Source organism: Eriocheir sinensis, chromosome 60 (genome assembly GCF_024679095.1).
Source record: "Eriocheir sinensis breed Jianghai 21 chromosome 60, ASM2467909v1, whole genome shotgun sequence".
Taxonomy (NCBI): Eukaryota; Metazoa; Arthropoda; class Malacostraca; order Decapoda; family Varunidae; genus Eriocheir; species Eriocheir sinensis.
Window position 1 is genome coordinate 4,634,819 of NC_066568.1, and position 25,399 is coordinate 4,660,217.

General features: G+C 43.9%; 1 protein-coding gene across 4 annotated transcripts in view; it reads right to left on the reverse strand.

Moving 5' to 3' along the window:
• LOC126985799 (cell adhesion molecule Dscam2-like) overlaps window positions 1-25,399 on the reverse strand; it is a 64,962-nt gene that overhangs the window by 12,713 nt on the left and 26,850 nt on the right. For 3 of the 4 annotated variants that reach the window (XR_007739062.1, XM_050841192.1, XM_050841194.1), the window contains exons 10-26: window positions 23,759-23,910; window positions 20,731-20,841; window positions 18,343-18,504; window positions 14,265-14,591; window positions 10,822-10,944; window positions 10,414-10,587; window positions 9,719-9,866; window positions 9,141-9,307; window positions 8,406-8,537; window positions 7,347-7,588; window positions 6,515-6,678; window positions 4,984-5,243; window positions 4,059-4,211; window positions 3,552-3,704; window positions 2,951-3,084; window positions 1,483-1,627; window positions 928-1,072 (exon numbers count right to left, since the gene is read on the reverse strand). Coding sequence is in view for 3 of the 4 variants with exons in the window: in XM_050841192.1 (XP_050697149.1) it covers window positions 928-1,072; window positions 1,483-1,627; window positions 2,951-3,084; window positions 3,552-3,704; window positions 4,059-4,211; window positions 4,984-5,243; window positions 6,515-6,678; window positions 7,347-7,588; window positions 8,406-8,537; window positions 9,141-9,307; window positions 9,719-9,866; window positions 10,414-10,587; window positions 10,822-10,944; window positions 14,265-14,591; window positions 18,343-18,504; window positions 20,731-20,841; window positions 23,759-23,910 (2,892 nt within the window). In the remaining variant the exon portion in view is untranslated. The remainder of the gene's footprint in view (window positions 1-927; window positions 1,073-1,482; window positions 1,628-2,950; window positions 3,085-3,551; window positions 3,705-4,058; window positions 4,212-4,983; window positions 5,244-6,514; window positions 6,679-7,346; window positions 7,589-8,405; window positions 8,538-9,140; window positions 9,308-9,718; window positions 9,867-10,413; window positions 10,588-10,821; window positions 10,945-14,264; window positions 14,592-18,342; window positions 18,505-20,730; window positions 20,842-23,758; window positions 23,911-25,399) is intronic. The other variant, XM_050841193.1, reaches the window with a different exon arrangement.

A 25,399-nucleotide genomic window follows, 5' to 3' on the forward strand; every position in this document is an offset into this window, starting at 1 on the left:
TGTTGGTGGTGGTGGTATTAGTAATGGTCGTAGTAGTAGTTGTAGTAGTGGTAGTAGGGGGTGGGGGGATGATTGTGAAAGGAAGGAAGGAAAATATAAGTAGTAGTAGTAGTAGTTGTAGTAGTAGTAGTAGTAACACATAACGTAAGTAAGAAAATAAGAACATAGGGGGCAGCAAATAAGTCAAACGATAAGGATAAGATAGAAAAATAAACAAAGATAGATAAAATAGATAAAATAAAGATAAAATGAAGATAAAAATGCCAAACAGGTTAAGAACATTAGCAAATTTGAAGGAAGTCTAGACAGAGTAAAAAAATATATGAAGAGAGTCAGTGTTAGAGAAAAATGAAAAGAATAGAGTTAAATCAATACCATAAGAAAATCAAGGTGAAAATATAGAAACATGGAAGTAAGAAAAAAAATTTAAATGACCCACAGAAAGTTAAATTAGATAAAAATAAAATGTTAGACTAAGAATTACCCACAGAAAGTTAAAATTAGATGAAAAAAAGATTAAAAAGACTCAGAGAAAGTTAAATTAGATAAAGAAAAAAATGTTAGACTAAAAATTACCCACAAAGTTAAAATTAGATGAAAAAAAAGATTAAAAAGACGCAGAGAAAGTTGAATTTGATAAAAGATAAGAAAGTTAGATTAAAAATTATCCATAGAAAGTTAAAATTATATAAAAAAATAAGCAAAAGAAAAAACTTAACTCAGAAGAAACTAAAATAATAATAAAAAAAAATATATAGGGTCTCCCAAACTCCAGGTCACAGGACAAAAAACTTTAAAACAAAATAAAAAGTAAAAATATTAAACCAAAAAGCAATGAATAAAAAGTAGCAAAAAACTTAAATACATCATCTGAGGTCAATCAAACTCAAGGTCACATTCCAGGTCACAGAGGTCAAGGTCACTCACTTATGCGTGCCGTCCCCAATTGGCGCCCCGTCCCTGAGCCACACCCTGGTGGGGGGCGGCTCACCCACCGTCTCGCAGCGCAGTGACACATCCTCCTCCCAGTGGACGCGTGTCGTACCCCCCCAGGACACCACGCGGGCTGGAACTGGGGGAGAGGAGGGAGGGGAGGTTAGTGTGTGTGTGTGTGTGGGGGGGGGGGGGGTTGGAAAGAGGGAGGCAGATAGGAAGAAGAGGAATGATGTGTTTAATATATGATGATTGTTTTTCTCGCAATGCGCTAGTTTTTTTGTTCCGCGCATAGCAACGTTGCAAGATTGTCGTACTCAGAGCATCCTTTTTACCGGTTTCTGACACTTAACTATCACCATAAGACACCATAAATTAACGATTGAAACGATAAATATAAATAAATCTAGGTACTGTGGCCCAGGAGACAGCTTTTATGGTGTAAATAGGCAAAAATAGGAGGCTAACGCACGACCATCTGGCAACGTTCCGCCCCTAGATGAAGGAATGGCCGTCACACTGCTGGCCTGTAACATAACACGCACTCACCTTTACTGGAGGGGTTGAGGGTGATGGGTGGGGACGGCTGGCCTTCACCTATCCGCGTGCTGGCTGCCACCGTCACCTGGATCTTCCCTGACCCCGACGGCAGCGCTACCTCATGTCTCGTGGTGGGGGCGCGGACCACTGACCGCTGCAGGGGACAATACCATAGTTACACATAAAATACTTCCGTTTTCTTTACACCAAATTACGTTAAATCATTTCCTGCACTTCCACATGTATCCTTATATCTTGAGAGAGAGAGAGGGGGGCAGTTGGACGGAGGTCAGTTGTTGGCTGGGGGGGCTGTTCGCGTCAGAGCCGCCGAGAGCCGCCAGAAGATAGTTGTATAATCACACTCTGTACTGCCTGGGGGTTGGGATGGCAAGCTCCTCCTTTCTCCTTTACTTGCAACAATATACTATCAATCAATCAATCATTCTTATATTAGAGTTGGTTGCTTACTTCCTCACAACGGATCAATAATAATATGAATGAAAGAAGAATTCATTTTGGCCTCTGAAGGAAAGAAATCAGCCATCATTAGCCATGGTTACACATAAAATACTTCCGTTTTCTTTACACCAAATTACGTTAAACCATTTCCTGCATTCTTATATTAGAGTGAAAATAAAACGATAAAAAAAAAATAGGAAAAAAGACACGAGAAATGGAAACAGAGGGAGGAGAAATGGATGAGGAAATAGTCGTGTGGAGATAGGAAAACTGTACACCTCAAAAAATATATATAAAAAATTAAAAATATATAGATAGACCCACATATCCATTAGAGTTAGACCAAAAGAACATTCCCTTTTTCCATCAAAATCAGGAGACTCAACGAAAAATCTTTCTCTCTCGGCTTTCCCACAAAAAACATTCCCTTTTCCAAATCAGTCAATGGGAGACTCAACCAAATCGCCTTCCCTCTCGGCTTCCCTCACCAAAGAAAACATTCCCTCTTCCAAATCAATCAATGGGAGACTCAACCAAATCACCTTCCCTCTCGGCTTCCCTCACCAAAGAAAACATTCCCTCTTCCAAATCAATCAATGGGAGACTCAACGAAATCACCTTCCCTCTCGGCTTCCCTCACCAAAGAAAACATTCCCTCTTCCAAATCAATCAATGGGAGACTCAACGAAATCACCTTCCCTCTCGACTTCCCTTACCAAAAAAACATTCCCTCTTCCAAATCAATCAATGGGAGACTCAACCAAATCACCTTCCCTCTCGACTTCCCTTACCAAAAAAACATTCCCTCTTCCAAATCAATCAATGGGAGACTCAACCAAATCACCCTCCCTCTCGGCTTCCCTTACCAAAGAAAACATTCCCTCTTCCAAATCAATCAATGGGAGACTCAACCAAATCGCCTTCCCTCTCGGCTTCCCTCACCAAAGAAAACATTCCCTCTTCCAAATCAATCAATGGGAGACTCAACGAAATCATCTTCACTCGCAACTTCCCTCACCTTGACTTCCCGGCCCCTGAGTGTGATGAAGTAGGTGAGAAGGCGCCCGTTGCTGTTCACTGGGGGCAGCCAGGACACCACCACAGTCTCCGGGCGCACCACAGCCACCTTCACTCCTGCAGGCGGACCGGGAACTGCAGAAGGAAGGGGATGATGTATTAAAATGACGGTCTTGACTACGAGGTAAAGGAAAGTGAAATAGGGTAGTGAGAAGGGGAGTTAAGTTAAAGAGATAGAAATAAAAGAGTTAGAAGAAGAAAGGCGAGAATGTGAGGGAAGCAAATGTGGAAAACGGAAGTGAAAAGAGTGAAATTAAAGAGGAAGAAAGAAAAGAATTACCAAGTTGAGATGGAAGTAGAGGAAACTGCAGAAGAAAGGGGAGAATGTGATAAAAGAATGGCCTTGACTCTGAGGTAAGCAAATATGAAAAGGGGAAGTGAGAAGGGGAGTGAAATTAAGGGGAAAGAAAGAAAGGAATTAGTTTTACATAGATTTACATACAAAATCAGACCACACAAACCCCATGGTCCAGACTAAGTGGTCCCCCTCCCTCAATTTCCCCCTTACCATCACCATCTACCCTTCGCTTCCCCCCCCTTACCGTCCTCCTCTGTGGTGCAGTAGTGGGGGTCGCTGGCCGGTCCCTCCCCCACTTGCGTAAGGCCCGCTACCTGTATGGAGTAGTTAGTGTAGGGGCGTAGACCTCGTAGGGGAACGCTGCTAGCCGAGGAAGTTTCCCGGCTCACCTCGGCCCCTGGGGAGGAAACGGAGGGGGTTGAGCGCATGGTGGTGGAGGTGGTGGTGATAAAAGAGGAGTGGTGTTGTTGGTGGTGGTGATGTAAGGACTGGAGGATGTACAGATTGTGGTGATGATGATAGAGAAATGGTGATGTTGAAGTGGAGTGGTGATCTGCTACAGTGGTGGTGGTGGTGGTGGTGGGGGTGATGTAAGGACTGAAGGATATAGCTTGTGAAGAAAGCATAACAACAACAAAACAAACAAAAACAACATCAACAACCCCTGACTCAGCTCCCCGCCCCCCCCCCATCACCACCAAAAAAAAAAAAAATAAATAAATAAACAAAATCGTCAGCTCGCACATCTCACCTCTGCTCTCACCTCTATCGGCAGGGGCATAGAGGACCCTGTAGCCCGTGAGGTGACCCCGAGCATGGACAGGTGCCAGGCCCTCCCAGGACACGAGGACGCTGTGGGCGGTCATGGGGGTACAGCGGACTCCAGAAGGGGCCAGGGCGGGCACTGTGGGGTGGAAGAGCGGTGAGTGGAACGGGAGGTGGAAGGGGAGGAATGGCAGTGATGGGAAAGGGGAAGAGATAGGAGATGAAGGGAGAGAGTGAAAAAAAAAAGTTATGGGTTGAATGACCGGAAAGGGAAGGAAGAGCAGAATGGGTGAGGAGTTGATAGAAGGGATTGAAAGAAGAAGGGATTGTCATTAAGGGAGGTGGAAGAGGAAGGGAAAGGGAAGGGTGGAAGGGAACGGAAAGAGGGAAGGAGTGGTAGTGATGGGAAAGGATGAAAAGATTGAAGAGAAGATGAAAGTTGAGGAGAGTGTGATAAAGAGAGGAGGAAGAGGAAGGGAACGGGGTAGAAGAAGAGAAGATAGAAGGTTGAATGACAGAAGATAGGATAGAAGGGAAGAGGGGGAAGAGAAATGAGAAGAAGAAAAGATAGAAGGTTGAAAAATAGAAGACAGAAGGATAGAAGGGAAAGAGGAGGAAGAGAAATGAGAAGAAGAAAATGAGAAGAAGAAAAGATAGAAGGTTGAAAAATAGAAGACAGAAGGATAGAAGGGAAAGAGGAGGAAGAGAAATGAGAAGAAGAAAATATAGAAGGTTGAAAAATAGAAAATAGAAGAATGGAAGGAAAAGAGAGGGAAGAAAAATGAGAAGAAGAAAAGAAAGCAAGTTGAAAAATAGAAGACAGAAAGATAGAAGGGGAAGAGAGAGAAGGGAAATGAGAAGAAGAAAAATAGAAGATAGAAGAATAGAAGGGGAAGAGAGGGTTAACTCACCGTCCTCTAAGGTAGCCGCAGTGACAGGTGTGCTTGGCGGACCTGAACCTTGGGAATTAACTGCTTGGACCTGAACGCTGTATTGTGTATAGGGTTCCAGGTCGGTGATGAGGGCGGAACAGCAGGAGGGGGAGGCAGCCGAGGAGGAGGAGGAGGAGGAAGAGGAGGATGAGGAGGTGGGAGCGGAGGAAGGAGAGGATGGTTGTGTGTTCCACGAGTCCGATTCCACGGTGATGATTTTGTGTTGATCGCTGGAAGACCTGAAAAAAAAAAAAAAAAAAAAAAATAGAAGTGTTTGGTGATGTTTTGACACGGAAGAAAAAGAAAAACAGTGAGATTGATTTTGTGTTTATCAGTAAAAGACATTAAAATTTTGTGTTTATCAGTAAAAGACATTAAAATTTTGTGTTTATCAGTAAAAGACATTAAAATTTTGTGTTTATCAGTAAAAGACATTGAAATTTTGTGTTTATCAGTAAAAGACATTGAAATTTTGTGTTTATCAGTAAAAGACATTGAAATTTTGTGTTTATCAGTAAAAGACATTAAAATTTTGTGTTTATCAGTAAAAGACATTAAAATTTTGTGTTTATCAGTAAAAGACATTAAAATTTTGTGTTTATCAGTAAAAGACATTAAAATTTTGTGTTTATCAGTAAAAGACATTAAAATTTTGTGTTTATCAGTAAAAGACATTAAAATTTTGTGTTTATCAGTAAAAGACATTAAAATTTTGTGTTTATCAGTAAAAGACATTAAAATTTTGTGTTTATCAGTAAAAGACATTAAAATTTTGTGTTTATCAGTAAAAGACATTAAAATTTTGTGTTTATCAGTAAAAGACATTGAAATTTTGTGTTTATCAGTAAAAGACATTAAGATTTTGTGTTTATCAGTAAAAGACATTGAAATTTTGTGTTTATCAGTAAAAGACATTAAAATTTTGTGTTTATCAGTAAAAAGACATTAAGATTTTGTGTTTATCAGTAAAAGACATTAAAATTTTGTGTTTATCAGTAAAAGACATTGAAATTTTGTGTTTATCAGTAAAAAGACATTGAAATTTTGTGTTTATCAGTAAAAGACATTGAAATTTTGTGTTTATCAGTAAAAGACATTGAAATTTTGTGTTTATCAGTAAAAGACATTGAAATTTTGTGTTTATCAGTAAAAAGACATTGAAATTTTGTGTTTATCAGTAAAAAGACATTGAAATTTTGTGTTTATCAGTAAAAAGACATTGAAATTTTGTGTTGATTGCTGGAAAACTGGAAAAAAAAGGGAAATGTTTGGTGATGATTTAAAACGGAACAAAAAGAAAAACAGTGAAATTGATTTTGTGTTTATCGGTAAAAAGACATTAAGAAAAAAAATAGATAAATGGTTGTTATTTATGGATTGAAAAGGAGGAAAAGAAAAAAAAAACACCCCCTTCATCTCCCTCTCACACACCCTTCCTTCCCCCTCTCATATAAACCCCCCCCACCCACACACCCCATCAATTCCCCCCCCCCCTCCCCCCCGTACTTACCCCAGCGTGCCATAGGAGATATAGTAAGCCAGGACCCTCCCATGTCGCAGCGAGGGGTCAGGTGGCGCCCAGGTGACCCGCACACCTGTTGACGAGGCGGCCCGCACCTCTACCTGTGTTGGGGGCCCACCAGGTGCCTCGGCCTCTGTGGTGACCTGGAGCGGCTGTGGGTGAAAGGGAAAGTGAGGAGGGGTGAGAAGAGGAAGAGGAGGAGGAGGAGAAAGAAGAAGGAAGCACAAAAAAGCTAAATTATGATAGGAAGTAAGAAGAGAAAGAACAGAATGGTGAGAAGGAGACTACATTCCCCTCTTCTCCCTCCTTTCCCCTCAAACACCCACCTCTTTTCCTGTTCCTTTCATTCATTCTCCTCTTCTTTTAACTCTCCATCTCTTCCCCTCTTCACCTTCCTTTCCAATCCCCTCTCCTCCCCACTTCCCTTTCTCCCCTCCTCCCCCTCACACACTCACATCTTTTCCTGTCCCTTTCATTCATTCTCCTCTTCTTTTAACTCTCCATCTCTTCCCCTCTTCACTTTCCTTTCCGATCCCCTCTCCTCCCCACTTCCCCTTCTCCCCTCCTCCCCCTCACACACTCACATCTTTTCCTGTTCCTTTCATTCATTCTCCTCTTCTTTTATCTCTCCATCTCTTCCCCTCTTCACCTTCCTTTCCTCCCCTCTCCTCCCACTTCCCCTTCCCTCCTTTCCCCATATACACCCAATTTCTGTTCCTTTCATCCATTCTTCTCTTCTTTTACCTCTCCATCTCTTTCCCTTTCCACCTTCCTCTCCTCCCCACCTTCCCCTCTCTCTCCCCTTTCCCCTCACACATACCTCAGAGGGCTTGGAGGGACCCATGGCATTGTGGGCATGGAGGGTGAACAAGTACTGAGTGGCTGGCGCGAGACCCTCAACACTAGCCTCTGTTTCCTCGCCCCTCACTGCCATCTCCTGAGTAGGCTCCATCGGCCCCCCTCCTCCTCCACCTGATCCTCCTGCTTCTCCTCCTCCTCCCTGCTGAGTCTGCTGCTGAGTCTGCTGCTGGTTTTGCTGTGGTGTCTGCTGCTGTTGCCAGTCTGGGGAAAAAAATGTTATCTCAGCAAATTTTATGAGTGTGTGTGAGTGTGTGAAGAAGGATACTTGGGTACCCTGCTTTCATTTTTCAACATATATTCTTGATTTTTCTTGAAGTTGCCCCCAAAAAAGCTAGAATTGGATAGTTAGGTACCCCATTTTCTACTATTTTTCAGCATATTTTCCCAATTTTTCTTGAAGTTACCCCCAAAAAGCTAAAAATGGATAGTTAAGTACCCCATTTTCATCTATTTTTAAACAATTCCTGATTTTTTTTTAAGTTACCCCCAAAAAGCTAAAAATGGATAGTTAAGTACCCCATTTTCATCTATTTTTAAACATATTCCCAATTTTTCTTGAAGTTACCCCCAAAAAGCTAGAAATGGATAGTTAAGTACCCCATTTTCATCTATTTTTAAACATATTCCTGATTTTTCTTGAAGTTACCCCCAAAAAGCTAAAAATGGATAATTAGGTACCCCATTTCCATCCATTTTTCAGTATATTCCTGATTTTTTCTTTAAGTTACCCCCAAAAAGCTAAAAAGGGATAGTTAGGTACCTAATTTTCATCTATTTTTGAACATATTCCTCATTTTCTTGAAGTTACCCCAAAAAAGCTAAAAATGACCCTCGGCTGAAAATTCTGAACCATCAGGATTTCCGGAGTATTTGACGCTGGATCATCAGACTTACAGGTGACAACACTGAGCTTCCGAGCAACCTCACAACTGAAGCCTAAAATACTATAACCTTCTATTGGTGTTTTTTACTGTATATGTGTTGCTATGTACGTAAGCGTCCATGAGCGTGTGCATACCTCCGAGGCGTGTGTACTTGAGTGTGTACTTGGTGATGGGGGAGTTGCCGTCCTGAGGTGCCTCCCATGCCAACCTCACCGAGCGGGACGTCTTCTCCAGGACATGCAGGGAGCGGGGCAGGTCAGGCGGCTCTGGGGGGAGGAAGCAGAGGTTAACCCAGTAGCTGCGGGGATCATGTTTCTTAATGGTCCCTCTAAGCGAGAATAATGAGAAAAAATCATCACTCACGCAAACCATTTCATTATATATATCAACGCATTTGTGATCAGTTTATGCATCATCTATTTTTTTGGGGTTTATATCATGGCAAAAATCTGGCCTGTCGCTGGTACATGGTAAAGCCACAAATTTGGCCCGTCGCTGCTACCGGGTTAATTACACGTCTGAGATGCTGAAAAGGGATAATTAGGGTGAGGAATAAGATTAAATAGGATAAGGGTGTACTTTCACAAATCCAACTCCCTCACACACTCCATCCACACACGTGCTTCCCTTCCCCCTCCTCTTGACACACTCACAAAAAACACTCCTTCACCACATTACTTTCCTCCTCTTCTCTGATAACACAGATTCACAAACACATTTTTCTACCTCCTAGCTCCTCCTCCTTCATCTTCTTCAGTCCTCCCTCCCCCCAACACACACACACACACACACACACACACACACACACACACACACACACACACACACACTCGGGCTCTGTAGACTACAAATACTAGGTAAATACAAACCCTGCACGAGTAAGGTCACGGTGCTGGAGGCGTGGCCGTGCGCGTTCTCGGCCGTACAGACGTAGTGGCCGCCGTCCTCCCGCGTCGCACCCGTCACCACCAGCTCCAGCACGCGCTCCTGTTCCCCGCCCACGCCCACGCCCACGCTGCTCTCTCGGACCTCGTACCTGGGGGGGGAGGGGGGTTAGTAGGGGGAGAGTTGTGGGTGGTTGGGTTGTATCGGGGAGGGAAGGAGGGGAAGGGGTGTTATTGGTATAGGGGAGGGGATATGTTATGGGTGGGGGGAGGGGAAAGGTAATGGGGAGGGGATACATTATGGGTGGGAGGAGGGGAAGGGTAAAGGTTATGACTGTGAAAAAAACACATTAGTACCCCCACCACATTTCAAGGGTAACCACAGCAAACACGGCTCCCTTATAAAAACTCCCGGGTGATACGATTCCAGTCTTTTCTTAAACCATGAAACCTTCCACAGTAAACCAGAAGTATATTGTAGATGTTTCATGCCACACTATGAATGCCCTTTTAAACAAATAACTTGATTCGCTCTGTAATATCGTCTAGCAAAATTACCTCACCTATAAAACTCCTTCTGCGTGATGCGATTCCCGTCCTTGAGCCACGAGAGAGTCATGGGTTGGTCTCCCGTGATGGGGCAGCGTAGGACGGCGTGACCCCCGGTGCCCACGCTGACGTTGGCGTTGCGGGAGGTGAAACGGGGCGGAGCTGAAGGGTGTGGAAAGGGGAGACGGGGAGAAGAAAGGGGATTAGTGGGAGGAAGATGAAGAGGAGAAGGTTCGTAGTGTAATGGAATAGGCTGAATGGGGAAGAGGGGAAGGAGGTAGAGAAGAAAGGGGATTAGTGGGATGAAGAATGGGCTCGAAGTTGTGATAGCTGTAAAAGTATTGGTAACAGGAGTAATGGAAGCAGAAGGGGAAAGAGAAGGAAATTAAGACTGAATAAGCTGAATGGGGAGAAGGGGAGATGGGGAGAAGAAAGGGGATCAGTGGGAGGAGGATGAAGAGGAGAAGGTTCGTAATGGTGATTGTGGTAGAACTATTGGTAGGAAGAGTAATGGAAACAGAAGTGAAAGCCCACAACCATTAGGCAACCATTCCCATTATACCTTACTGTCCCATACGAACCTAACCACTACCATAAAAAACGTTACCTAACCACAACCATTAGGCTACCATTCCCATTATACCTTACTGTCACCATTACCACAACCTAACCACTACCATTACCCAACCAATACCAAACCAACACCTACCATTGACAGTGAGCCGCACAACCTTGCTCTGTCCTGCGCCGATGCCGTTTGTCGCCTCGCACAGATACCGCCCCTCCGCCTCCTTGGTTACGTGACTCAACACAAGGGTCCCGTTGGCCAGCTGCTGCACCCCCGCACCCCCCAGCAGGTCACGGTACCGCCCCGACACTGGCCCTGGGGGAGGTGAAGGGGGAAGATGAAGAAGGTGGAGAAATAAAGAAGAGAGGGATGAAAGAAGAGAAGAGGGATAAAAAAAAGATTAAAGAGAGCGTGGAATTTTTTTTTTAAAGGTGGGTAGATGGAAAAAAGATGAGAGGGTGGAAAAAGGCTGTCCTAATAACTATCTACTTATATTATCTATCTTTCTACCATCACCACTCTCCTCCTCCTCCTTCTCCTCCTGCTTACCCTGCGCCTCCTTCCTCCACACAACCTTGGGCGGCGGGAACCCTTCTGTCTTGCAGTGGATGACGGCGTCTCCACCTCGCTCCACACTCTGGTCCATCGGCTCAGACACCCACCGCGGAGGCACTGGTGGAGAGAGGGAGAGGAGAGTTTAGTGCGGTTACCCTTGAAATTGTCTGGTTCTCTATGGAGGCTTGGACGTCGTCGAAAATGGGTACAGTATTGGTTTAGTAGTTTGTTGTAAGTAATTGATGTTTAGTACAGTAAGTACGAAAATGAGTCTAGCTAGTGTGGTTATCCTTGAAATAGCCCAGTTTTCTATGGAGGCTTAGGCGTTGTAGAAAATGGGTAAGGATTTGGTATATATTTACTTGTAATAAATTGATATAAGGAGAAAGGATAAAAAAGACGGAGGTTGCAAATCTAGTGTGGTTATCCGTGAAATAGCCTGGTTTTCTATGGAGGGTTGGTAGTTGTAGAAAATGGGTAAGGTAAGGCTTTGTAGAATATTAGTATGTTTATGCCTGTTGTAAGGAATTGATGTAAAATATAATAAAAAAATTGAGGGAGGATTAAGAGAGTCTAGTGTTGTTATCCTTAAAATTGTTTGGTTTTCTTTGGGGGATTGGGCGTTGTTGAAAATGGGTAATGTATTGGCTTATTTGTGCTTGTAAGAAATTAAGGTAAAATATGATGAAACATACTAGGAAGAAAATTTATCTAGTTAGTGTGGTTATCCTTGAAATAGCTTGGTTCTCTACGGAAGGATTAGACGTTGTAGAAAATGGGTGAAAATTGGTTTATCATGATTCAGTTAGTCTTGTTATTCTATAAGTTAAAAGTTGAGAGAATGAACCGTAGAGTAATACTAATATTTTGTGGAATTAATAAGTTTCCTTGATCTAGTGTCTCCTTATTATGATTCTGGGAGGCCTTTACTAATCTAGCTTTTGTCCTTGTCCTAAAATACGTGAGGAAATGAATCATGGGAATTTTTTTTTTAATATTTCGTTCAATTATTAACTTCCTTGCCTCCAGTGTCATTATATTTTGCAGGGTGGTCTGTACTAATCTATCTCTTCTTATAACTCCCAAGAATGTAAAGAAATATTAATAATGAGCAATAGATTAATCATAAATAAAGTAGAAGTATATATAAAAAAAGTCTTCTTAATGTAGCGTAACAAAATATTTAAAAAATGAAGCACAGAGAAATCATAAACAAAATATATGTACAAAAAGTAATAAAATAATTCCTTCGTGCAAATACTACGTTCTCTCTTTTTAGTGTCAGAACTTTTAAGGGGTGTCTGTCCTAAATCTATCCATCCTTATGTCTCTGAAAAACCTGAAAACGAAGGAACACAGGCATTATTAGGAGGCATCATAAGTGTGTGTGTGAGCCAGAGTAACACCAACAAGATTAGCTACACAGACAAACACAGTCGTGGTATTCAGAGCAGTGGTGTTATATATATATGTAAGTCACTGGCGGCCATTGTTATGCTCGTATACAAATGCAGACGTGTGTGTGTGTGTGTGTGTGTGTGTGTGTGTGTGTGTTATAGTAAGGCATGAAAGAAAGAAAGAAAGAAAGAAAGTGAGAGAGGAAGAAAAGAACGAAGGAAAGAAGAAAGAAAGATAGAGGAGGAGAAGGAGGAGGAGGAGGAGATAGAGTTGAATGACAGAAAGAAAGGAAGCAAAAGAGAAAGGAGAGGAAAAGAACGAGGAAAAGAAAATAAATAACGAATGATAAAGAGGAGAAGAGGAGGAGCAGGAGGAGGAGGAGGAGGAAGAGATGGAGCTGATTTTTTATTGATTTTGGAGGTGGTGGTGGTGGTGCTGGTGGTGACAGTAATGGTGGTGGTGATGAACGTTACGGTGGAGGCGGTGGTGGTGGTGGTGATGGTGGTGAGAGTGGTGATTGAGTGATAGAAGAAAAATGATATTGACAGTAGTGGTGGTGGTGATGGTGGTGGTGGTGATGGTGATGATGGTGTTGATGGTAATGATGGTGGTGTTGATGGTGATGATGGTGGCAGTGATGTTTTGTGGTGCTGATGTTGCTGAGTCTGTATCTACGGTTCTGATGATTTTGATGATACCTAAGACCCCCCCCCTCCTCCTCCTTACCCCCCCCCCATCACACAGCACTTCACAAATTACCTCAATCAACAGAAAACGGGCAGGTAAGCAAAAACACTCTAACAGGTAAGAGGAAACAGAAAAACAGGTCTAGGGTCATTAGTTCAGGTGTGTTTTGACTTTGCAGGTGAAAAATAGGTACAGAAGACGTTTGTTAAGCACAGGTATTTTCTTTCTGGTTATTTAAATACTTTCCCCTTCTTTTTTTTCCCTTTCTTCTTTTCCTTCTTTCCTTCCTCTGTCTTTGTGTTCCCTCCTTTTCCCTTCGTTTTCCTCATTCATTTATTTTCTTTTTCTTCCTTTCCTTCCTGTCTTTATGTTCCCTTCTTTTCCTTTTGTTTTCCTCATTCATTTGTTTTCTTTTTCTTCCTTTCCTTCCTCTGTCTTTGTGTTCCCTTCTTTTCCCTTCGTTTTCTGTCCCTCTTTTCTTTCCTCCTTCCTTTTTTTTCTTGAAGGTGTTATGAACTGACAGGTGAGATAGTTAGGTAGAAAGAATATTTGCACGTAAAGGTATATGTCTACGATATTACCTGTTTTTTTAAGGTTTTTGGCTCGAGTTGATATAAGGAAAAGGTGTGAAGTAAGTAAATAAGTAAATAAGTAAATAAGTAAGTAAGAAAATAAGTAAGGAGTTAATATAAGCAAGACTGTGTGAAGTAAGTTTTTTTTTCTTACTTCGCGCTCAGACAAAAAAAACACACATTAATTTCAACTCGAGTATATATGAGAGACGCGATTTTTATTTAGACTGACGTTCTTTTTTTTTTGTTACGTGGCGTTAATTAAGACAGAAAAACAAACAAACAAAACAAAAAAAAAAACAGCAAAAAACCTAAATTACTCTCGCATTAATAAGAGCTACCTGATTTTTTTTTGTGTGTATTTTCGTGCTGTGATCAAGAGGGACTAAACGGGTGCTTACTTAACTACTTTACACTCCTACTTCAGTGCTGTGTTGATGGGGGGAGGGGGGGGGGGATGGAGAGAAGAAAGGAAAGAAGAAGACGGGGGAGGGCAGGTAGTGAGTTGGCTGTGTGTGTGTGTGTGTGTGTGTGTGTGCGGCTGTTACGGTGCGTGGCAGTGGCAGAAAACGGTGCAAGAGAGCGGCCGGTGCGGTGCGGTGCAGAAACAAGCAACTACTGTGTCAGAGGAGCAAGATACGGTGCAGTGCTGAGTGCGGTGCGGTGCTGAGCTGCAGTGGGGCGGCGGTGCTGAGTTGCTGTGCCCGGCGTCTGACTACCATTACTGCACCATGCTGAGGGCGGGGCGTGGGCGTGGGCATGGGCGTGGGTGTACATTACCACTGACGGCGAGGGTGGCGGTGTGTGAGGCAGTCCGGGCGGCGTTCGTGGCTTGGCAAGTGTAGTTTCCAGCGTGGGCGGCTTGGAGGCGGGGAATGACCAGCCCACTCGAGTACTTATCCAGCATCCGCACCTCCAGCCCGAGATACGAGGAGGCGGCGCCCGAGTGGATGTGGTGGACGGGGTGCGTGGAGGAGAGCTCCTGGCCATCCTTGAGCCAGGTGATGGAGACAGGCAAGTCCACCTCCTCCAGCACGCAGCTCACCTGGACGCGTATCCCCTCAGGTGCGTTCTTCCTGAAGGTGAACGGCGCGATCCTGGGCGGTACTGAAGGTGAGGGAGGGAGAGAAGGGGAGGTTAGACGGGTACACAGGAGGGCACTTTACCGTTCACGAAGATGCTGGCTGTCTGGGTGTCTGCGGAGGCGCGGTTCGAGGCCCGGCAGGTGTAGTTCCCGGCGTGGTGAGGCAGCACGTGCGCGATGCCCAGGTGGCTGTTGAAGTCCCCCCAGGTGTGTTGGGTCACCTGGGGGCGGCCCTCGAGGCGCTCCCCGTCCTTGTACCAGGTGAGGGTCAGCGGCAGGTCTCCCTCCGTGACCACGCAGGTAAGGGTCAGCCTGTTGCCCTCCGACAGGTGGTGGTCCTGGCTGAAGGGCAGGATGCGCGGCGGCACTGTGCCACCTGGGGTCAGTACGGCACCACACACACACACACACACACACACACACACACACACACACACAAGTACACACACAGGTACACAATCAAAGGTACACATGCACAGAACTACACACACACAGGTATATAAACAGGTACACACACAGGTAAACAAATATACATACAAAGGTACACACACAGGTAAACAAATATACATACACAGGTACACACACAGGTAAACAAGTATACATACACAGGTACACACACACACACACGGGAACGCGAGAGAAAAGGAAGTGGGAGAGGGGAGGAAAGTGGGGAGAGATGGGAAGGAAAAAGAAGGTAGGGGAGAAGATAGGAGGGAAGGGAAAGGAGGGAGGTAGACACACATACTCACCAATCCCCCCCCTCCTCCCACCCACCCAGCACCCACCCACACACACACACACGCACGCACGCACAGCTATACATGCATCCATACTTTGGGATTCATAGATACGCGAAATAAAAGATTCAGTCACACAATATTATATATATATTTTCTGAAAGGAAGGATTATACGTTAGATCCAACAATACGCTTACGTTCACACTCACTCACACACACACACACACACACAGTAAATAACTATATACGTAATCTGTGCTTGAGAGAGAGAGAGAGAGAGAGAGAGAGAGATGTGGCCTGAATGCTCTCTCTCTCTCTCTCTCTCTCTCTCTCTCTCTCTCTCTCTCTCTCTCTCTCTCTCCTCCCACGGTGATGAGTATTAGGCTTTAGACATCCTCCTCCTCCTCCTCCTCCTCCTCCTCCTCCTCCTCCTCCTCCTCCTCCTCCTCCTCCTCCTCCCATTGAGAAAATATATCAAGACTTTTCTCCTTTCCACTTCCTCTTCCTTAAATTTTTCCTCCACACTTTTACCTCCATTCTCTCTCTCTCTCTCTCTCTCTCTCTCTCTCTCTCTCTCTCTCTCTCTCTCTCTCTCTCTCTCTCTCTCTCTCTCTCTTTTTTCCAATCGAGTGAGAATCATATTTATTATCGAAGAACTTTTTATATTTTTTTTTTATCTCCTCTTCAATTTTTATTTTCTATTTTATCTTTCTTCTGCTCCTCATTCTCTTCAATTTTCCTCCCAATTCCTGCAGTTTATCATCATTTTCCACATTATTATTTCCGCCCTGCCTTTATTCCTTCCTTCCTTCCTTTCTCCTTTCTTTTCTTCTTTTTTTCTTTTCTTCCTTCTTTCGTTTTCTCGTTTTTTACTAAGTTTCCTCATTTTCCTTCCTCTTTTTGTGTCTCAGTTTTTCATTTTTTCTCTTTTCTTTTTATTTATTTTTTTCTTTTCTTTCTTATTTTCTCTTTTACTTCCTTCCTTCCTTCCTTTCTCTCTTATTCCTCCCAAATTAGTGTCCTATTCCATTTTGCTTAATCTTCGTATACTCTCTCTCTCTCTCTCTCTCTCCATCCGTCTTTCCTTTGTATAATCCTCCTCCTTCTTCCCTCCTTTCCTTCCCTTCCTTCCTTCCTCTTCCATTTCTCCATCCTCTCTTCCTTTTCCTTCCCTTTCCTTTCCCTTCCTTTCCTTTCCCTTCCTTTTCCATTCCTTTCTTTCCTCCTTCCTCTCTTCTCTTCCCTTCCCTTCCCTTCCCTTTTATTTTTTTCCATTTCTTCCCTTCTTTTCCATTCCTTACCCTTCCATTTCCTCTCCTTCCCTTCTTCCCTTCCCTTTCTTTCCATTCCTCCCCTTCCCTCCCCCTCCTTTCCTTTCCTTTCCTTTCCTTTCCTTTCCTTCCCCCTGCTCTTGTCTCTTCTCTCTTCCTCCTTGCTTTATCTTATTTCCTCTTCCTTCCTTCCTTCCTTCCTTCCCTCTTCCCTTTCATTCTGATCTTCCTGAAGGCTCTTTCCTCCCCTTCCCTTTCCTCTCTTCTCCTCCTCCCTAGAGATGTACCTCCATTCATTCTCTCTCTCTCTCTCTCTCTCTCTCTCTCTCTCTCTCTCTCTCTCTCTCTCTCTCTCTCTCTCTCTCTCTCTCTCTCTCTCTCAAATCTTTCTCCTATATCAGCATTTCCTCTCCTCCTTTTCTCTCCTTTCTTCTTTATTTCTTCATTTATCTTTCTTCCTCTCGCCATTTCTTTCTCCTCCTTAACTCATAACTTTAGTCCTTTTTTATTTCTTTTTCTTTATCTTTATCTTTTTTTCTCTCCAGTTCCTCCTTCGTTTCTCTTTCTTCCGTATTCTTATCTTTGTTTGCTTGTTCGTTTCTTTCTTTCTTTCTTTCTTTCTTTCGTTTTCTCTTTTATTCCTAGTTTTATCTTTGTGTTCTCTTCTATGTCTCCTTCATTCTCCTTTTTTTCCCTTGCCTTCTTCTCTATCTTCATTATTCTTTTTTTCTTTCTACTTCTTATATTCTTTTTTTTTTCCTTTATCCTTTTCTTTCCTTCAAATTTTCTCTATATTCCTTAGCGGGCACTTTTTATCACCTCCTCCTGCTTCTTCCTCTTTATTCATATTTTATTTTATTTACATTTCTCCTTTTTATAATTCCTTCTCCTTTTATCTCATTTTCATCCTTCCTGTATTGTTTTTGTTTCGTCTTTCTGTATTATTTTCTATTCCCCCTCATTTCTCTCCTCAGTATATCATCTTTTTTATATTTTTTCCCCTTTTTCTTGTTCCTTTCTTTTCTCTCCTTTTCTTCGTCTCCTTGCTTATTTCTATCCTTGCTATATTTTTTTGTTTCGTCTTTCTGTATTATTTTCTATTCCCCCTCATTTCTCTCCTCAATATATCAACTTTTATACATTTTTCCCCTTTTTCTTGTTCCTTTCTTTTCTCTCCTTTTCTTCGTTTCCTTGCTTATCACCTATTCTGATCATCACACTCTTTAAAAGACTTCCCACTACCCACTGCCACGTTAGGTTAGGTTAGGTTAGGTTAGATTAGGTTAGGTTAGGTTAGATTAGGTTACGTTACGTTAGGTTAGGTTAGGTTAGGTTAGATTAGGTTACGTTAGGTTAAGTTAGGTTAGGTTAGGTTAGGTTAGATTAGGTTAGGTTAGATTAGGATAGGTTACGTTAGGTTAGATTAGATTACGTTAGGTTAAGTTAGGTTAGGTTAGGTTAGGTTAGGTCCCCCACAAACACACACACACACACACACACACACACACACACACACACACACCTACATACCTACCAAGACCCATCCCAACACAAGATCTCCTACACACCAACACCCACAAACCTACACACAGCTTCGCCTACACACCAACACCCACAAACCTACACACAGCTTCTCCTACACACCAACACCCACAAACCTACACACAGCTTCTCCACACACCAACACCCACAAACCTACACACAGCTTCTCCACACACCAACACCCACAAACCTACACACAGCTTCTCCACACAGCACACTTACCCAGCACTTTGACCCGCACACTTTGGCTGCTTTGTTCACCGCTGTTCGAGGCCGCGGCGCAGGAGTACCGGCCGTCGTCACTCCCTTTCTGCACGTTCTTCACCACCAGGGACCCGTTCGTGTGTACCACCTGACGCACGCTGAGGGGGAGTTGCTTGCCCTCTGGTGGGGAGAGATGAGAGGGAGAGGTGGGTGACTTATACTGAGTGACTGTGAGAGGGAAAGTGAGTGAGTGAGTGAGGGAGTGAGGGAGGGAGGGAGGGAGTGACTGACTGAGAGGTGGGTGACTTATACTGAGTGACTGTGAGAGGGAAAGTGAGTGAGTGAGTGAGGGAGTGAGGGAGGGAGTGACTGACTGACTTACATATTGAGTGATTGCGAGAGAGAGAGAGAGAGAGAGAGAGAGCGAGTGTGTGAGTGAGTGAGTGAGTGACTGCCTGACTGACTGACTGACTGATTTACATACTGAGTGACTGCGAGAGAGGGAGCGAGTGTGTGAGTGAGTGAGTGAGTGAGTGAGTGACTGACTGACTGACTTACATACTGAGTGACTGCGAGAGAGAGAGCGAGTGTGTGAGTGAGTGAGTGAGTGAGTGACTGACTGACTTACATACTGAGTGACTGCGAGAGAGTGAGCGAGTGTGTGAGTGAGTGAGTGAGTGAGTGAGTGAGTAAATGAGTGACTGACTGACTTACATACTGAGTGACTGCGAGAGAGGGAGCGAGTGTGTGAGTGTGTGAGTGAGTGAGTGACTGACTGACTTACATACTGAGTGACTGCGAGAGAGAGAGCGAGTGTGTGAGTGAGTGAGTGAGTGAGTGAGTGAGTGAGTAAATGAGTGACTGACTGACTTACATACTGAGTGACTGCGAGAGAGAGAGAGCGAGTGTGTGAATGACTGACTGACTGACTGACTGGCTGACTGACTTACAAACGGAAAGACTGCGAGAGGGAGAGCGAGAGTGTGTGAGTGAGTAAGTGAGTGAGTGAGTGAGTGCGTGTGTGCGTTAATGAGTGAGTCGCCGATTAACTGATTGAAAGGTTAACAGATGAAAGGATCAATTTAATGAACCTCTGATTAATTGCCGGGTAAATAATGGAAACAAAAAACACACCTGGGCCGATGAAATACTGAGGGCCGATAATGGACGAGACTGACTGACTGACTGACTGACTGACTGACTGACTGGCTGGCTGACTGACTGACTGGCTGACTGGCTGGGTTACTGGCTGACTAGCTGACTGACTGACTGACTGACTGGCTGGCTGACTGACTGACTGGCTGACTGGCTGGGTTACTGGCTGACTAGCTGACTGACTGACTGACTGACTGACTGGCTGGCTGACTGGTTGACTGACTAATTGGGTGACAGATTGACTGACTGACTGACTGATTGACTTACTAACAAAAGGACTGGTTAACTGACTGACTGACTGACCGATCGAATGAGTAGTAGTAGTAGTAGTAGTAGTAGTAGAAGTAGTAGTAGTAAAAATAATAGTAGTAGTAATAATAATAATAATAAAAATAATAATAATAATAATAATAATAATAATAATAATAATAATAATAATAATAATAATAATAATAATAATAATAATAATAATAATAATAATAATGATAATAATAATGATAATAATAATGATAATGGCGGCATGAAACGAGCGGCTATTATGATCTCCTTTTGAATAGTAATAAATTAGCGAAGCTTTGACCGTAATTAAATATCCTAATTGCGATTATTATCATTATTAATACTCTTAATTAACAGCCAGTCCACCAGTAATACCCAGCGCGAGAGAGAGAGAGTAATATCACATTTTAATCCCTTGCTTTCAATATAGAGAACAATACGATTTAAGCTTTCATTAAAACCATCTCTCTCTCTCTCTCTCTCTCTCTCTCTCTCTCTCTCTCTCTCTCTCTTTCTTTCTTTCCTCCATTTCTCAATCTCCTTCCTACTCTCTCCATTTATCTTTTTCTATCGTCTTTTTTTTTTGTATTTCGACTCCTCTTCTTCCTCCTCCTCTTCCTCCTCCTCCTTCGGGCATTCCTTCATCCTTATATTTATCTTTTTTTCTTCTTTTTTTTTCTTTATGGTCACTTTTTACCCCCTATCACACTCACCCCCCCCCCCCCACACACACACTCTTGCTCCCCCCCCCTCCTCCCACGATCCACACACACCTCTCCCTTCCCCCTTCTCACCTTCCTCTCCCCTCTCCCCCCTACCCACACCTCTCCTTCCTTTCACACCTCAGTAATTAAGACACTCACCTTACTCCCTCCACTTACACCTGTCCTCCTCCAATCACATCTCCACTCTCCCTCTCTACCTGCACACCTTCCTTTCCCTTCCACACCGGCCTAATTAAGCCTTACTCACCTTTGTACCAGGAGCGAGTGTGAATGGGATAGCCGCCGACGGGACAGGTAAGGACAAGTTGCTCCCCCGCCACGGCCGTTACGTCACCCATGGGCCTCACCACGGGGACACCTGAGGGAAGATGGACAGGTGGTCATTAGGGACACTCACACCTGGAATTTTGTAGTTTTTATTTTGTTTGTGTTTTTGTTGTTGTTGATTTTGATGTTTATTCGTGTTTTTTTGTGTTTGTGTGTGTGTGTGTGTGTGTGTGTGTGTGTGTGTGTGTGTGTGTGTGTGTGTGTGCGAATGTTTGGCTTTTATATATATTTTTTGTGTGTTTGTTTGTTTGCTTGTTTCTGTTAATTTGCTAGTTGGATAGAATGTGTGTGTGTGTGTGTGTGTGTGTGTGTGTGTGTGTGTGTATGTATGATTCTCTCTCTCTCTCTCTCTCTCTCTCTCTCTCTCTCTCTCTCTCTCTCTCGCCATGAATACAGTAAAGGAAATTGAGCTCCACAAATTGATTAGGTTCAGCACAGGTAAAACTTTTTGTGTTTGTGATTATAAAATGTTGCACACCGTATTTTTAACACACACACACACACACACACACACACACACACACACACGATGAATATGCACTTTTTCTGGATATTCGGTCTGTCAAATATTATACTACTCTCTCTCTCTCTCTCTCTCTCTTTGAATCGGGAGGGTGGACACGTGCTGAGAGAGAGAGAGAGAGAGAGAGAGAGAGAGAGAGAGCTGGCGCGGAAAACTCAATTCTGTTCTGTGATTGGCTGCCTGTGGTCCTCAAGGGGGGGAGGTGTAGGAGGGGAGAGAAGGGGAAGGGGGGAGGGGAGAGGAAGGGAGAGGGAAGGAAAGGAGGGAGAGGGAGAGGAAGGGAGTAAAAGAAAGTGAAAAATTGTGTGAAGAGAAAGGAAGGGGAAGAAGGGGAAGAGAAAGGAAGGGGAGAGAGGGAAAGGGGAGTGGAAGGAAATGGGAGGTAAAGGGGAGGGAAGTGAAAGAAGAGAGGAAGGGAGGGGAAGGTTAGGAAGGGGAGGGAAAGGGGAGAGAGAAATGGAAGGGATGGAGGGAGATGGGAAGGGGAAGAGGGAAGAGGAGGTTAGAGGAGAGGGAAAGAAAGGGAAAGGAAATAAGAAAAAAAGAAAAAGAAGGAAAGTGAAGAGAAGGAAAGGAGAGTGAAGGAAGGGAAAGTGATGGAAAGGGAAGGAAGGGAAGGCAAGGGAAGGAAAAGGAAGGGAGGGGAATGATATAAAGAGAGGAAGAAGGAAGGGTAAGGAAAGCGAAGGGAAGGGGAGAGAAGGAAAGGGAGGGGAAGGGAAGTGCAGGGAAGTGAAGGGAAGGGAATGGAAGGGGAGGGAAAGGAAGAGAAGGGAAGGAAAAGGAAGGAAAGGGAAGGAAAGGGAAGGGAATGGAAGGGGAGGGAAAGGAAGATAAAGGAAGGGAAAGGAAGGGAAGGGAAGGAGAGAAGGAAAGGGAGGGGAAGGGAAGTGCAGGGAAGTGAAGGGAAGGGAATGGAAGGGAAGGGAAAGGAAGAGAAGGGAAGGAAAAGGAAGGAAAGGGAAGGCAAGGGAAGGGAATGGAAGGGGAGGGAAAGGAAGAGAAGGGAAGGGAATGGAAGGGGAGGAAAAGGAAGATAAAGGAAGGGAAAGGAAGGGAAGGGAAGGAGAGAGAAGGGAGGGGAAGGGAAGTGCAGGGAAGGGAAGGGAGGGGAAGGAAGGGGAAGGAAAGGGAAGGGAATGGAAGAAGTGTGAAGTGAAGGGAAGGGAAAGAGAGAGAAGGGAAGGGAGGGGAAGGGGAGGAAGAAGGAAGGGGAAGCATTCGTTTGTATTTTCCTCCATTTTTTGTTTGTTTTTATTATTTTTTCTTTTTCCATTTTTGCGAGCACCAGTTTTTTCTTCTTCTTTTCCTTTTTTACCGTTTCGTTTCGCTGTTGTTCGACTTTTCACAGGAATACATTTTCTTTCCTTCTCTACTTTTTCATATTTCTTCCATTTTTTGTTTTTACTTTTTTTATCGTTTTTTTCCTCGCATTTCCTTGTTCTTCTATTTTATTTTCTCTGACTGACTGTTGCGCTCTCTCTCTCTCTCTCTCTCTCTCTCTCTCATTCCCTTTCCTTCATTTCCCTTTCATCTATTTCCCCTTCCCTCCCTTCCTCTTCCTCTTCCTCCTCCTCCTCCTGCTCCTCCTCCTCCTCTTCCTCCCTCAACTCGCTGCCTTCCTTTCTTCCTTAATCCCTCTAATCCCTTCTTTTCTTCCTTCTCTAATAAGCTCTCCCTCCCTTCCCCCTTCCTCCTTCCCTCCCTTCCATCTATCCTTTCCATCCTTTTTTTTCCCTCCTCTTAATTCCCTTGCATCTCTCCTTTTATTCCTTTCCTCCCTATATATCTACTTCTCTTCTTTCTCTTCCCTTTCGTTCCTAATCTCCCTTCCATTCCCCCATTCCTTGCTTTAATCAAATTTTCCATCCCTCATTTCTTCCCCTCTTCACTATTCCCCTTCCTTTAAACTATCATCTCCCTCCCTCCCTCTTCTTATACCCCCCCCACCTTCTACTCCAATATCAACCATTATTTCAACTCTAACCCCCTTCTTCTTCTTCCCCTCCCTTTCCTTCCCCTTCTATTAACCTAACCCCAACCACAAACAGCCCATCCATTTACTTTCATCAGCTTCCCCTCCACTCCTTTTCTAACCTATCCTAACATCCCCATTCCTATTTTCCCCATTCGGTCTGTTGAGCTCCCCTCCCTTTCCCCTACCATTCTCCCCCATCACTCCCTCCAGCACAGTATCCTAAATAGCCCCCCTTCCCTCCCCTTCAAATCTACCCTGTCACCCTATCCCCGTACCATAAAAGGCTACCCACCGTTCCCTTTCACATATATCCCGTCTACACATTCCTTTTCCTACTTCCCCCAATACAGTAAACAATATTATCCTTCCCTCCCCTTCCCCCCAGCACTTTTACCGCAAACAGGTATCCTCCCCTATTTTTTGTTCCCCCTGCCACCTCCTCCTTACCGTATACGTTGAGTCTGGCGGCGTGGGAGGTGGTGCCCAGGACGTTGGAAGCGGCACAGCGGTAGAGTCCTCCGTCCAGGGCCGACACGGAGCTGATGTTGACGTGGGATATGACGTCGCCATCCACGCTGACGTACTGGCCTAACACCAACCTGGAGGGGCGGAGGAAGAGAGAGGTGTTAGTGCGTGGGAGAGAGTGAGTGAGTGAGAGGGGGTGTTAGTATGCGGGAGGGAGGAAGAGTGACCAGGTGAGAGTTTTAGTGAGTGGGAGAGAGTGAGTGAGAGGGAGTGAGGAAGAGTGACCGGGTTAGAGTTTGTGAGGAGTGAGTGAAACGGAGTGAAAAAGTGAGTGGGAGTGTTTTTGTGAGTGAGTGATGGGGAATAAGGGAGACGTTAGTGACATGGAGTGAGGGAGAAAAGTCAGGGAGAGAGAGTTAGAGAAAGGAGAGTTAGTTAGGAGGTTAAGAGACGGAGGGAGAAGTTAGTGAGGAGAAGTGGGTGTGACAAGGCGCTAGTTAGAGGGAGTTAGTGGGAGCAAGAAGTTAGAGAGAGAGGTACAGAGAGTTAGAGAAAGAGCGAGAGCGAGAGAGAGCGAGCGAGCGAGAGAGAGAGAGAGAGAGAGAGAGAGAGAGAGAGAGAGAGAGAGAGAGAGAGAGAGAGAGAGAGAGAGAGAGAGAGAGAGAGAGAGAGAGAGAGAGAGAGAGAGAGAGAGAGAGAGAGAGAGAGAGAGAGAGAGAGAGAGAGAGAGTTTGGTAGTTAAATCATGAGTATATATTTCAGGATTTTCTCTCGTCGTCATCTCCTCCTCCTCCTCCTCCTCCTCCTCCTCTTCCTCCTCCTCCGCACGCAATATCACGTGATTTACTGATACGGGAAAGCAGTGAATCATTTAAGTTGATAAACGGTGAAGTCGGGAGGTTTTAGCAAGTTTTTAAAAATTTATTCTGTGTACATTTTTTTTTACTCATTTCTACACTTATTTTTTTCTTCACTCGTCTTTTTTTTTTTGGTACAAGTTGTTTTTCTTGTTTTTTTTCTTCCTTCTCCTTTCCTTTCCTTTCTTTTCTTCTTCCTTCTAAGTTGTTTTTCTCTCTTCCATCTTTTTTTTTACTCGTATTTCTACTTATTTTTTTCTTCTTCCCTCGTTTTTTTTTGGTACAAGTTGTTTTTCTTGTTTTTTTCTTCCTTCTCCTTTTCTTTCCTTTCTTCTTCCTTCAATGTTTGTTTTCTCTTCCTTCTTCTGTTTTGTGTCTTTGTTTGTTTATCTCCATTTTTTTCATTTTCTTTACTTCTTCGCTTCCTGTTTCTCATCCTTTTTATTCTGTTTTTTTCTTCTATCTTTTTCTTACATTGATCATTACTCTCTTTCCTCTTTTTCATTTCTTTTTTTCCTCCTTCTTCTCCTCCTTTTATTTATTTATATGTCGTCTTCTCCTAATTCGCCTCCTCTCCTTCTCTTCCTTTTATCTCCATTTCATATTCATCTTCTCTTCTTCCTCCTCCTCCTCCTTCACTAACTGTCTGTCTTTCCTCCTCCTCCTCCTCTTTCCTCTCTTCTCCTTTTCCTGTTATCTCCACTCACTCATATTAATCTCCTCCTCCTCCTCCTCTTCCTCTTCTTTATCTTTACTTCCTTAAGCT